Genomic DNA, 13,794 nt, shown 5'->3' on the forward strand with positions numbered 1-13,794 from the left:
GCAAAAAAAAAAAAATAGAGGGAGTTGGTGGAAAGTAAACGGGAGGAGGAAGAGGCAAAGAAGGAGTCTATGATTGGGTTTAGCTGAGCTTTAGCTATATCCCCTCTGGAAGAAACTAAAAATAGGAACTTGGCAGCAAAGTCCACGTTGTGCTGCAACGTAGACTATTGTTGAACATGGTCCTATCGCTTGGACTGTGGACCACCTTCCTTGAATAATACCACTTTCTTTCAAGTTATTAACAATAATAATAATAATCAGAAACATTAATAAATCTGGCCGTAATATTTGACTATTACTAATATTTATCATCAACAAGTCGTCGTCAATCAAGGAGATTTTCATTTTGGTGGTGTCTGTGTGTGTGTGAAACTCAAAACCAAACCAAAGTACATTTTATTTTTCTCTTTTCTATCTTTCTATTTGTCCTACAACAGTTAATGTCCTCACCATCTTTAAACATGTGGACCACCATAGGTTTGTAGGTTTAATAAGAGAAATGCATAGTAGTAAGTAATAAGTCGCTTCTTTTACTTTTTCAAGGTTTAATTTGAACGCTTCAATATCAACAAATAGAGGACAAAAAACTGTGATACAGCCAAGGCAAGGTTCATTATTTCATTCCTCAACAAGAAAAATTGGAAAAGAAAAGAATGGTTTAAGGTCCAAGGTAGCTTGCTAATTGCTTAACCATAGGCTGGTTATGAAAACAAAACTGAAAGAAACAAAGACTTTTAATACTGTTGGTTGGTAAGTAGTCCAAATCATAGGCAAGTAGTCAATTATATGAACTTTGTAAGTCACGCAATCATGCAAGGAGAAATTCTACTTATATTTCACAAACAGCAAATTTCTTTTATACAGTAATAATAATTGTAAGTGTCGACTTTCAGCAGGTTCCTGCAAACCAGAAATGGTAGACAATGGACGACCTGACTTAGACCAAGTTGATTGATGACTTGCAAATTCTATCAAAGTTCAATTGATTTTAAGTTTATATCTTTACCAGAAGTTCAGCTCTTATTTCAGTCAGCTTTTGCTGGCCACTAAAATGCACGAAATGCCAATGAGAAAGCTGCTGCTAGCAGAAAATTGGAAGCTCAGATTGCAAAGTTGAAAATTGAAACACAGTTAAACATATTGGACAAGAAGTGATTAGTTGTTCTGTGCCAGAGAGTAATTCCAACATGAAGGACATTAATGCCTCTGTTTCAGTGTTCAAAATACAACAATAATGAACAAATACCTATCCTTTGCTAAAATGATAAAAGGAAATGAAAAGATAGGGACGATAACCAATGATACAATCGCGTGTAGAGCCTAATGAAGTTAGGATCAATTACTAGTGGTTTATCAACGATCTAAAAACAACAAAATATTAGAGGCATGCGAATAATCCTAAACCATGGCATAGGCTAGATAGCTGGTCAAGGAATTTTCCTTCCTATGTCTATGAAGATAAAGGAGGTTATAGCTCAAAATTTGCTACAGCATGCAGGGAACTACAACTGGCTTGAGATAGTAGCCCAAGAACGTAATATTCGAAAGAGCCCTTTACAGGCCAATGAGAGAGTTTTCCAGTGGAATTGGATCAGTTTTTGACGGTTTAGAGAAACGGTGTTGCATCTGGAAAGTGAAGATGCTGCCATAACTGAGCTTACAGCTTAAGACCCAGATTGGCATCAAGAAGAGAAAAAAAAAGATAGTCTTTAACAAAGACAGCATCTTCTTTCGTGGTTATTTCAGGAGAATTTGGAGTGGAGGGATTCTGCAAAGATTTGCATTTGGGGAAAGAAAATTGAAAGGTGAAAACCGAAGTATAAAATAAAAAGAAGATTGGATTTGGATCTTGGCCTGGGGTTGCTTTAGTGTTAAAAAAAAAAAACTTCTTTTTGAATCCTCATTCCTTAATTACACATTCTTTTCAATGTTCAACTGCTAGATTTTAATAGTTTTTAAATATTGAAAGCCTCACCTTTTAGTTGTTGGTTTATTAAACATTAATGAATTCTAAAATGATTTCTAGGTTTTATTTTTGCCTTTCCATTTAATAGGATAGGATCATATTGATTGGTTTTCACAAGTAATTCAGGACAAGGTTTTCTGATTGGTCTGCTATATATGACAGTGCTTGGGTATAGATTTGCTTCAGTATTTAGAGGAGGAACTTTTAACTTCATTGAAGGATATGAAATTTATAAATTACAAAGGTATCCAATCTGGTGACAGAAAGTCAAGAAATTCTCCGAAAAAAAATACCTGGACAGGGAAGATAGCATTTCCTGAGAAATGGGTACCCTTCTGCCAAGAAAAAGAAATAAATGATAATTCAAACAGAAAAAAAAAAAAACTATAAAATGAAATGTTCATCCAACTTGAAACAATTTAGAAATCAAAACCATGGCCTGATGATGAAAATGTATATGTACAAGAGTCATCTGAGTTCACTTCAACTCACGATATTTACATAGAAAAATCCATAATTAAATTAGAAAAAGACATAGTGGTACTAAAGTTAAGCTACCAAAAATGCCCACCAAAGGGTACTTTTACTGCAAGAAACCTCATTTCAATTAATGCTCAAACAGGAGAGGTAGAGGTGATGCCAAATTTATCTGAAAGCCTGGTTCGAGTGAAGGGTGACAGAAGCTCCATTTGATGAATGAACTGCACGTCATGAACCAATGGATTACCTGTTCTCCCTGGAGGTGACCCTGCATAACAGGATGGCGAGCAGCCAGTGCATGCTGATTCTCTTCCATCAATTGTCTAAGTGGGGAATTCATATGAAGCTATTAGAAATCATAAATGTATATTGCCCTTTTGATTATTTGAAAGAAATATTTAGAAGTATGAAATCCTAACCTTGTCAGCAATCATGCTCAGAACTCCACTTCTCCCTTCAGTACTGGGTTGGCTGAATACGAAGAACATATGAGTTCATATTTCAGAGATAGGTAAATTGCAGGTTTCCTTAAACATAAATGTGATTCCAAGCATTTTCCAGATCAGTTGTGATTAAATTGAAGCAAAGGAAAATAAGAAAGGAGAAAATAGAGGAACTTAATAGGAAAAAAAAGAACAGAAACTAAACATCTTCAAAACACGTATATACAAAAAGAAACATTGGCAAAAACAGGGCAATCAAACCTGTGTTTGCTACATCTGAAGGGCTTGAGAAACTCAGGAATGGCAGGTCCAAGGCGGCGAGGCTTTGGGCAAAGGGGCTGCTCATTACCTCCAAAGCCAAACTTATTGGTCTCTGATCCTGAATCAAGAAGATTGCTTTTAACTGGTAAATGCTGCATAATTCTCTCTTCGGCCTTCCGCTCCAAAGAAAGAAGCAAAATTCGAAGTCACAAGCAAAAACACAGTAACTTGTGACTTTTTTTTTTTTTAATTAATCTCTCATTCAAATAGCAATAAATAAAAACCGTCCATTAATTTAAAGACAATCCACCCAAAGAGAAAGAGAAAGAGAGATCACTGATGACTGAAGAGGCATTGGATTGTAGACCTTTCTTGCACAAGTGAAGGAGAGATACCATTTCCTTGGCTAAGAGTGGATATAGGATTTGTTGGCATTGATCTCCTTGTTTTCCTCTGGTTCTCATTTTTTGCCTACAAATAATTTTGTCCAAGTTTCCTCACGTCGAACTTTTCTCCTCCCATTTCAGGATTATATAGTTGATTGTTTCACATATTTTCTCATATACGATTCTGCTCTCTGCAAGCATTTATAATACAATATCTCCAACTTAGTGAGAAATTACAAGGCATCCAATGCTTTGGATCTTGTTTTCCGCTTGATATCTTTCTTGTTTAGTGGCAAATATCGTTATAATGGTTATACAATTAATAAAAATGATGTCTTCTATCAGGATCACGTTCTAAGAACTGCGAGGCTGACATTTTCCCCCTATCTCCTGCTCTGCTTGAGAAAGAATGTTCAATTCGCGCCCTCTTTCCCACCTTTCAGACTTTCTATATCAACAGGCTTTCCATTCATGTTATTGTTGTTGCTAGTGGCCAAATTCACAACGGTATATTCCAAAAGAAAGGAAGTGCTGGGCAAGTAATTAAAAGGTGGAAGCATAGCGCACAGCGTTTTTATTTGCAGTCATCATGGTTCCTTACCCACAGGTTATTTATCAAGTTGAACCAAGCCAAAAAATGTATGGTTCCTATTTCATCCAGATTTGGTTTCACAGCTTCGGCCTTTTGTCCTAAGCCTAATGGTTATCAATCCAAATATACCATGGAACTCAATAACAAATGCAGAACATTATTTGAAAATTTCAATTCATTATAACCAACAATGAATGATGACCCAAACTAATACAAGATTAATCAAGATGTTGCTACTAAATGTAACTTGTTGCATGCAATGAAACAATGGACCCAAAAAACCTGCCAACTATCCCTTATATCAAAAGCTTTAACTTGCAACTCCATGCTTGGACAACCAGACTTCTGATGTATATGCATCCTTCCCAATTTTAACTAAAATCCCAGGCTCTTACATGGTATGAAGATTGAATAGCCTACATCATCCAGTTAAATAGTTTCCATGCAACTCCAGACAGCTATTTAAGTATTCATTCAGATAAAATATGCTCAGAAGCAAAAACTAAAATGGAAGGGTACAAGCAAGACAGAATAAAAGTATGTTGGATTTTATTTCAGCATCGTAGGACGTTAGACACACAATTGTTGGTTAAGATCTATATTGATTAACAAAATGTCAACCATGATCCAGTTAGCTATATTCTTGGCTGTATACTAAAAGCAAAAAGTAAAAAGAAACGAAATGAAATATAATACATATTAATTGGTGGAAGTGTCGATGCCTTAATCATGAATTATATGTATCCCAATCAAATTTGGGTTGTGAGAAAACCTCATAATCAATGGGTCCATCAACAATGCTGTCTATATTTTGCATGCCTTCCAAAAGGGATGGTTGAAAACTATCACTATCAGAAGGCAATAGTTTGTAAATTACTACCAATCCAAGTGTAAATATGGCTTGCAGCTTTGTGGAGTCTCCTTTGACTGCAAAGAATAAAAGCATTGAGAGGAGGAATAAGTCAACGCAAAACCGCATGATACACAACACTGTATCCATCAGCCGTCCATCATTGCCAGCAGGAAACCCCCGGACTCTATATACAAAGAGAAAGTTGTACTTATCAACCATATACCTATATCCAAAATAAACTGCACCCACTGGCACCACAAGTGGAGCAAATGATGAATATATCATGGTCACGGCAAATATTGTCAAATTAAATGCATAGTACTGCACAAAATCAAATGTCTGCTTTGGTATAGGCGAGGTTCGGCTGATCGGATATACAGAAAGATCTTGTCCCTGAATGTCAATTTCACCCATCCTAGGAGACTTAAACACACTTTCAGGCATTAGTGGTCTCCGAAGACTATTCAGGACCTGATTTTCTGACGGGTACTCCTCACTTTTTTCTGGGACCAACTGAAGCATGTCATTCTTCTGAAACTTCTGAAGCTTCTTTTTTATAGAAGGGATAGGAGCCAGCAAATCATATGATATTCCCAAGAATGTACTTGTAATTAGAAATGCAAGAGAAGAAAGGCAAGATCTTGACAAGAATGATGCACTCATGTATTGCTCAATTCTCTTGCAGTCTTCTCCATCCAAATAGCATCGACCCATCCGGAGGATTGCACTTTCCAATGATGACTCAACGAGAGCCCTCAGTAGGATCAAATTGACAAGGAAGAAGCAAACCATCTTTAGCAATGCTGCTCTTTGTTCACCAGATACTGTGAGATGCCGTTCAAACTTGGAAAGGTAAGAAAGAGCTGAAGGGACCACTATATACATGCTAACAAATATTATAACATTGGGCAAAAATTGAAAGATCAGGGATGCAAGCCAACTCGAGCTTTGCACCCAAGCCAACCACAACTGTGCATTATCGATTGCTTCTGCATTAATAATCCGTGCAGCACTCTGCACAGCAGTGATTACTGCAAGTGGAGAGCTGAAGAACAACAGCATTAACAACAAACATGTGTTTACAAAAACTCTTCTCAGTTTCAGCGATAATTTTGTTGATCCCAAATGGTTCCAGTAAATATCAGCGGCCAACGGGGCTCGTTCAACTTTCCATTGGTTCCTCTGCAACCGTAATTCCATGACAGAAAAGAACCTCCCAAACCGCCTCTTTTTCTCATTTCGAAAATCTTGAACTGCCTTATTTGCAGTATATACATCCTTAAACATCACAAATGCAACCCCAGCACCCTGTGCATGCCCTTCTTTATAAGCCACTAATTCAGTCTCTAACTGAGCTCTCAATTCTTGCAACTTCCTTAATTTCTCTTCATCTGTAAACCCAAATCTATCCATGATCTGATCCAAAACACGTTGCACTTTCCTCCCCAACCAACGGACCCAACCCAATAACCCTTGAGCTCCATTCATATCAACTTCATCTTCTTCTGGTAAAAGACGAGAATCAATTTTTGCCACCAACCAGGTAATTTCATCCCTAACCTGAACTAATTCAGTGGCTAAATCATCCAATGCACACAAATCCATAGGCATGATAACCCTATAAACTTTCCCTGGATATTTATACTGAAAATACTCTAGCAAAACGCTTTTGTCAACCTCTAAACTCTTAGGCAAACCCTGAACCATAATCGTGAAAATTGCAGTCGAATTGGCGTTGGGGTCACTTAAATTTCCATTCCCATCTCTAAACCTAGTCATTTTCAATCTTTCTTCAATAGCAGACATGCCGTAATGGACAATAATAGCAACAAAAACCACGAAAAAAAAATGTACCCAAAGTAACCCTGAACCTTTACTAATATGACTTACTGTTGTTTTCGAGAACTGATCGTCTAATAAAGCTGTGCCGCCGTAGAGATTTACGGGGAGTAAGACGAAAACAGCCAAAACGGCGACTGATAAAAGGACAGCGAAGCTGCCGCCTTCGATTAAGAGGAATTGGGCGGCATCAGCCCCGCAGTGGTGGGCAATCTCGCGGCCGGTGGCATGCCAGACGGCAAGGAGCTTAGAGAACAGGGAGGATGGTCCGGGGATACGGCGGTGGTCGCTTCGGAGCTTGATGAAGAGGAATATAAAGACGCAACAGAGGAGGCCGATGATTGAGATGTTGAGGAGATACTGGATGTTGCCGTACCACGCGCCGTCGATCACGTCGTCTCCATCGGAGGAGGGGGACGGCGGGGGAGGAAACGTTTCGTTCATTGGAAATTCCTTGAAGGGGAAAAATTAGGGTTTGAGTGATTATAAATTTGGGTTTCGATTCGTGGAGGAGGGTGGAGAGCAGGAAGGAGATTTTTGGAGCAGTCGTTTTTGCATGGAAAAGAAAGAAAGAAAAGTATCACACAATTATGGATTTTCCCACAAACTATACAGTTATTTGCAATCATAACCCTAGTACTATATTTGTACGGCAATAATTTGGGCTTAATTGTTAAAGCATTTAAACATCTTCTAAAACAGGCCCGTTGGGAATAATTTGGGTCCTTTCTTTATCATTTTGGGTGTGTGATATATGGGAATAATTTGTCTAACTCCATCCAAACCATTAGAGTATTATATCAAAAAGAATTTGAAGAACCAAATCATAACAAAGTTGTTTGCCTTATGTGCAAGAACACTCAAATGTCAGCCATTTAAAAAAAAAAAAAAAATGTTTGGTCTTTCTCTTATCCTTCTTTCTTTATTTAGTATATATGAAATGAAAGATTTAAGATTCTCAACAATTTAAGAAAACCCACTTTTCCAATGATGTTTTCAATTCCCCTTGGAATTTACTAACCACTCAAAAATGAATAATAAGGATTATAACAAGCTTGAGTCTTTATTTTTTTTATTTTTTTTATTAATCGTATTTAAATTTCATCAAAATGTTAGCACTTTGATCATTGTATACAAAAAAGTGTAATTAGAATCATATTTAAAAATGATGCTACTAATTATACAAGATAAGAGTCGATTATATTACAACGAGGAAACCAAATAAAAACTAGTTTTTATGTTTTTTTTTTTAATAAAAAATAATTTAATAATAAGAAATTACAAGTGATAAGATTTAAATTTTAAATTTATTAAATAATTTTATATAAATAATTAAATAAATCAATTAAATTAAGATTAAATTGAAAATTTCTTCCTATGTTATAATAAAGTTTTATTTACGGAGCGGACACAGCAAATAAAATCATTTTTATTTAAACGCGTGAGACAATTTGATTCTATTGTTCAAACATTTTTGTTCAAAAGCATTGTCATAATTTGCTTCTATATTTCAATGTTTGACATAATTTGAAAGTGATAAAGTTGTGTTGTAAATTGCTACAAAAACAGAGATAGATATTTGGGGAAAGCAATAGATAGATGAAAACAAACAGCTAATTTCCAGGTCCTCCCGACTTTGACTATACAATAAGAAGCCGTATCTCATTCATCTTTGGATTTTTCCTTTTCTTCCATATTCAGATTTTTCTATTTGCTTTCCATTTCCAAATGGGCGGCTAATACGTTTTTCACACCAAAGCTTTCAAATTAATTAAACAGTAATAATTGCCTTGGTTTGAAGTTGAAAGCCAGAAATTGCAGATTATCTTTCTTTGTGGGGCGGTAAACTTTTTTAAAGTTTTAATCCACCCGTTACCCAAACCTATTGCACATCCATAAATAAATAAAGATGTAGATAATATATTAACATTCATAAATTATTTAAATTTAATTCGATTATTATTATATTGAATATAAATTTAAATAATTTAATTTATTGATCAAGTCGAATTTAATTATTTTTATATTCAATTCGAGTAATTCGTGAATTTAATTTAATTTTTATATTTTAATATATTTTTATTATTTTAATTAATAAAATATTTTAAATTTAAATTTGAGTATAAATAATCAAAATTTTATTAAATTAAGAACCAAACTTATTTTTACATGTTAATCGAATCTAATTGAATAAATTTTAATAACTCAATTTGTATTTCGAATTGAATTTAAATTAAAAAAAAAAACTCCATCAAATTTGAATTGAGTTTCAAAGTTTAAATTTTAAATTAAACTTGAATTCAAATTTAATGTTGTATTAATTCAAATTCAATTAATTGCAACTCTAATAATAGGTAGCCTCAAAATTCAAGTTAACTTGGAAAGGTTAATAAGGGACTTAAGCATATATATATATATATATATATTTATAATTTTTAAAATTTTTTATGCTCGCGTTATTTTTTGTTAAAATAATAGTAATCCATCCATTACTTTGGCACCTGCTTATAAACATGCTGCACAAGTTTGACATTGCTGTCAAAGAGTTGGACACCTATGCACTTATGTCATCCCCTGGTCTGGAAATGGACCGGACCGATATATTACGTAATAATATAATAGCAATTATTATTAACTAATACTATAATTTTGTTTTCTCATAAAAAAAAAAAACTTGGAATAGAATATTAAATTCAAAGGATGCTATGATATTTGATGCTATCATTTCATTTGTTCATTTGTTCATTTTATTTGGGATAAAAATAGTAAGCTTATATTATCAATGAAAGATGATTAGATAAAGATTAGATGGATTTATAAAATTATATATACAAAATTCCTAAGATCTAATATCATCATTCTTGTCGACATTAACAAAAAAATTATGGTCATAATCAAAACAAATGGTATAATTATGTTTCACAAGTTTTTCTTCACAAAATAAATGGCCATAAGATTCAATTGCTTTTGAAACATGATGAAAATGAAATTCAAAGACAGTGACTCTCAATAAACTTACTTAGCAAAGAAGTAGTGGAGGCCAAATTAATTCGTTGACTCAACTTACAATACCTTGAAAATTTGGTATGGGAGAGCGAATAACAATAAAAATGAAAAAAATACATCAATTTATTATTATTATTTTTTTGTAAGATTTGATCAACAGTGTTTACAATTTCTATTTAAAGTTCATTAAAATATTATTTTAAAAATAATTTTTAAATTTAATGACATTATTTTAATAAAAATAGTGCATTAACTATAAATTTTTTTAATACCATTTTAACCAACAAAATTAGACATCAATTACCATTTTTTTATAATATAAATTAAATTTGTTTTTAACAAATAATAATATAAATTTTAAAAAAAAAAAAAACTTTATTTTAATATTAGGGGGTGGTGTTAAGCTTCAGTTTCTCTCATTCTAGCTACTTTCTCTTTCTTTGGTACTATATATCTGTGGAGCCCATCGCTGCCCACGTGCATTGCTGGCTATCAACCATCGCTTTGTTCATTTCCCGTCATAAGGCTTTTGTCCACCGAGGAAGACCGAACACGCATACCCAAATCCTAACCCAGTTTCAGTTTGTTGAATGTCACGCTGATTCATTAGTTTTTTTTCTCTTTACTTGCAACAAAAGGGAAAGGAAAAAAAAAACCCAAGGTGTAATAAAAAGCCTATCAATCTGGGAGTGTTGATTTGATGGATCTATGGAACTAACGCTTTAAAAAACCCACATGTATTGCTTTGTTTCTTTTAGATCTCCGTCGTTTTCATCTGCTATCATTCAGTAGCAGAAAACCAAACAGTACAAAGCAGCTTAACTCTATTGTGAGTTTTTTTTTTGCTTTTTTTTTTTTTTATAGTAATTTATGTGATTGATGTTTTTCTTTCGAGTCACTGAGCATTTATAGTTGTAGAATTTTGAGTGTCTAACCGATTTTTATTGTTTTGTTCAAGTCTGGGAATGTAAAAATAGATTTGACTTTCTCTATTTTGTTGTTCTTCACTTTTCTTTTTGGCCACAACTTATGTCGTTTTTGTTGTTTTTATTTACTTAATTGGCAGTATTAGCTCAAGGGTCTTCTTTTTCTTCTTCCATTTTCCATTTTAGGCAGAAATGGATATGGGTTCTGTATGTTGATTTAATAGGGGTGTTTTGGTGTGCAGGAGAGGACTCTTGTGGGGGTTTATTGATTTAAGTATTAATTTTTGGTGGGTATATTGCATCCAATTTTGGATGTTGAGGAATTGGAGGCTGGCCCAGGTGAGATGAGGGATGTTCTCAACGTTGGTCAACCTTCTGAGGCCCTGCTGGCGGCCGTCCTCGGACCGATATGTTCACGCAGGTTCGGATGCAGCAGGCCGGCAAGATGGGCTCCTTTGGTACAAGGATAGTGGGCAGCACTTGAATGGTGAATTTTCCATGGCTGTTGTCCAGGCTAACAATCTGCTTGAGGATCAGAGCCAGATTGAGTCTGGCTCCTTGAGCACTCTTGAGTCTGGTCCTTTCGGTACCTTTGTAGGAATATATGACGGTCATGGTGGCCCTGAGACATCGCGTTATATCAATGATCACCTTTTCCAGCATCTAAAGAGTAAGAGACCTTGGAACCAATTACAATTATTGGCATAGGGGATTTCTTATGCATAAATTATATTTATTTTAGTCTCTAGGATGGGCTGTTAAACTCACACTACAGTTTCATTTACAAAATTTTAGGTTGAGAGCCAGGTTGGTGCCACAGTGACTCAGTTGATAATATTGTTTTGCAGGGTTCACCACAGAGCTGCAATCAATGTCTTTGGATGTCATAAAGAAAGCATATCAAGCAACAGAAGAGGGATTTTTCTCTCTTGTTACAAAACAGTGGCCTATGAATCCCCAGATTGCAGCTGTTGGATCATGCTGCCTGGTTGGTGTTGTTTGTAATGGGACCCTTTACATTGCTAACCTTGGTGACTCTCGTGCTGTGCTGGGAAGGCTTGTCAAAGCAACCGGCGAGGTTCTTGCAATCCAGCTGTCATCAGAGCATAATGTAGGAATAGAGTCTGTCAGGCAGGAGATGCATTCTTTGCATCCTGATGACTCACACATTGTAGTTTTAAAACATAATGTATGGCGTGTAAAGGGCCTGATACAGGTAGGTTCTTTGAGTGGCTATTAATGATAGACATACGAGCGGGTCTATGCAATTTTTCTTGATATAATTGAATGCTATAGGTGGATTGAAAGAATTAAAAGGTAAATTTAAATTGATTAAAAATTAACATTCTGAGTCAAGGGAAATCTGCTTCTTTTAAGTCTTATGTCTTTTTCTATCCTTTATGTGAAAATCTGGATTTTACAGCTTTCATTTGGTTAAGCTATATGGTTTACCGAGTTTGTTGCTCAGTTTGTTTTCTATTAATCAGCACAATATATATTTTTTTGGGATGTTGTGTGTTGAAACATAAATAGGACATTTACAGAACCTTTTTATTGCAGGTTTCTAGATCTATAGGTGATGTTTATCTTAAAAAGGCTGAATTCAACAGGGAGCCACTATATCAAAAGTTTCGTCTTCGTGAACCTTTTAGAAAGCCAATTTTGAGCTCTGAACCATCAATATCTGTGCATGAACTCCAAGCTCATGATCAATTTATCATATTTGCTTCCGATGGGCTATGGGAACATCTCAGCAATCAGGACGCAGTTGATATAGTTCAAAGTCATCCACACAATGTAAGATATACTTCTCTTAATGGAGAATTAGCATGGTTCTACTATTAAGTTTATAATCTACTTATTAACTCAATGATTTGTGGTTTATGGTGCCTATTGGCAAAATTGGACATGTTTGCGTTCTTTCAATGAGTTGTGACTTCTTGTTAACTTGAAGCAATATGGTCCTAATGCAATTTGAGCTAATCAATTGTGTCTGCTTTAGATCATTAATTTTATTTTTTTAATGTTCTATATGCTGCTTCACTTAATGTGACATCAATGCATATTTCATGAATTTCCATTTTGTTCCGCTAGACTTGTTAGTGCTACTTTTGAGCAGCTGGTTATTCTTTGATTACATTGGCTTTTCTGAGCTTTAGAAGTTTTAGCACAAATTGTTCCTTGTTCAATGGTGACATATATGCATGAAATTTAAAAAGAAAAAATGTAAATGCTGACGTACAATCCAGGCTTAGGGATAATTGAATGGAGCCTTGAGCAACCAAGCTCACATATTTTGTTTCTCTTGTCATATGTGTGTTTTTGTAACTATTGTACAATGGCATAGGAAAGGTATAAATGTCTTGTGGATGGATGCACACGTATTACCCTTTCAATGCAGCTATAATCGTATTATTGTTGTGGAACCCTGTTGACCAGGAGCATGGGGAAAAGTAATTGTTATTTTTGTGCTTATTCTTCTCACAGAGGAGTGCTAGGAGGCTTGTGAAAGCTGCCTTGCAGGAAGCCGCTAAAAAGAGAGAAATGAGATACTCAGATTTGAAGAAGATTGACCGAGGTGTTCGGCGGCATTTCCACGATGACATCACAGTTGTAGTTTTATTTCTTGATTCAAATCTTGTGAGCAAAGCCAGCTCAGCAAAAAGCGCTTCATTATCCCTGAGAGGGGGTGGAGTTAACCTGCCTGCAAAAACTTTGGCTCCCTGTGCCGCTGCAATGGATCCTAATATCAGTTGATTAGGTTGGCCACTCATACTGTTGTATGTACTGTAGGATCCTTCTCTGAGCTTCTATGATACGACCAGTTCTTATAAGCAAAAAGAGAAGGTGCAGTCCTTTAATTAATTTTTAATTTTTTATGCACAATCTAACATTTTAACTTGAGACATATTCTATTTAGTTTATAACTCCTTGAACTGGAAAGAAAGAATCAGAAAAATGGAGCTGCAAAGGTGACAAAACAAAGATTCTTTATTTAGGATAATCATCTCTAACATTCATTTCACTATATTTGGTCTCGTT

General features: G+C 35.0%; 2 protein-coding genes and 1 pseudogene across 3 annotated transcripts; 1 reads left to right on the forward strand and 2 right to left on the reverse strand.

Moving 5' to 3' along the window:
* Positions 1 to 2,375: 2,375 nt before the first annotated feature.
* Positions 2,376 to 4,499, reverse strand: LOC111317266 (uncharacterized). Its single transcript, XM_022919720.2, has 3 exons — positions 3,151 to 4,499; positions 2,866 to 2,917; positions 2,376 to 2,769 (listed from the first exon to the last, which is right to left on the reverse strand). The coding sequence occupies exons 1-3, from the start codon at positions 3,306 to 3,308 to the stop codon at positions 2,581 to 2,583; spliced, it is 399 nt and encodes a 132-aa protein (XP_022775455.2). The 5' UTR covers positions 3,309 to 4,499; the 3' UTR covers positions 2,376 to 2,580.
* A 156-nt stretch (positions 4,500 to 4,655) lies between these two features.
* LOC149512043 (hyperosmolality-gated Ca2+ permeable channel 4.1 pseudogene) lies at positions 4,656 to 7,662 on the reverse strand (annotated as a pseudogene). The gene has a single exon (XR_016333177.1). The product of XR_016333177.1 is annotated as a hyperosmolality-gated Ca2+ permeable channel 4.1 pseudogene (transcript).
* Positions 7,663 to 10,216: 2,554 nt separating this feature from the next.
* LOC111317267 (putative protein phosphatase 2C 60) lies at positions 10,217 to 13,656 on the forward strand. Its single transcript, XM_022919721.2, has 5 exons — positions 10,217 to 10,655; positions 10,995 to 11,422; positions 11,601 to 11,968; positions 12,313 to 12,549; positions 13,240 to 13,656. The coding sequence occupies exons 2-5, from the start codon at positions 11,104 to 11,106 to the stop codon at positions 13,507 to 13,509; spliced, it is 1,194 nt and encodes a 397-aa protein (XP_022775456.1). The 5' UTR covers positions 10,217 to 10,655; positions 10,995 to 11,103; the 3' UTR covers positions 13,510 to 13,656.
* The last annotated feature ends 138 nt before the right edge of the window (positions 13,657 to 13,794 follow it).

This window comes from Durio zibethinus, chromosome 24 (genome assembly GCF_047325235.1).
Source record: "Durio zibethinus cultivar Kanyao isolate XHJ-2024 chromosome 24, ASM4732523v1, whole genome shotgun sequence".
NCBI classification, from domain to species: Eukaryota; Viridiplantae; Streptophyta; class Magnoliopsida; order Malvales; family Malvaceae; genus Durio; species Durio zibethinus.

Bases quoted from the DNA above. Each gene is read 5' to 3' on its own strand.
- LOC111317266 (XM_022919720.2), bottom strand. From the start codon at position 3,308: ATGCAGCATTTACCAGTTAAAAGCAATCTTCTTGATTCAGGATCAGAG. The intron at 2,918-3,150 runs GTTTGATTGCCC...CTTCGTATTCAG, and splicing joins TTCAGATGTAGCAAACACAG to CCAACCCAGTACTGAAGGGA. The intron at 2,770-2,865 runs GTTAGGATTTCA...TTCCCCACTTAG, and splicing joins TGAGCATGATTGCTGACAAG to ACAATTGATGGAAGAGAATC.
- LOC111317267 (XM_022919721.2), top strand. From the start codon at position 11,104: ATGTTCTCAACGTTGGTCAACCTTCTGAGGCCCTGCTGGCGGCCGTCC. The intron at 11,423-11,600 runs GTAAGAGACCTT...ATTGTTTTGCAG, and splicing joins CCTTTTCCAGCATCTAAAGA to GGTTCACCACAGAGCTGCAA. The intron at 12,550-13,239 runs GTAAGATATACT...TTCTTCTCACAG, and splicing joins TTCAAAGTCATCCACACAAT to AGGAGTGCTAGGAGGCTTGT.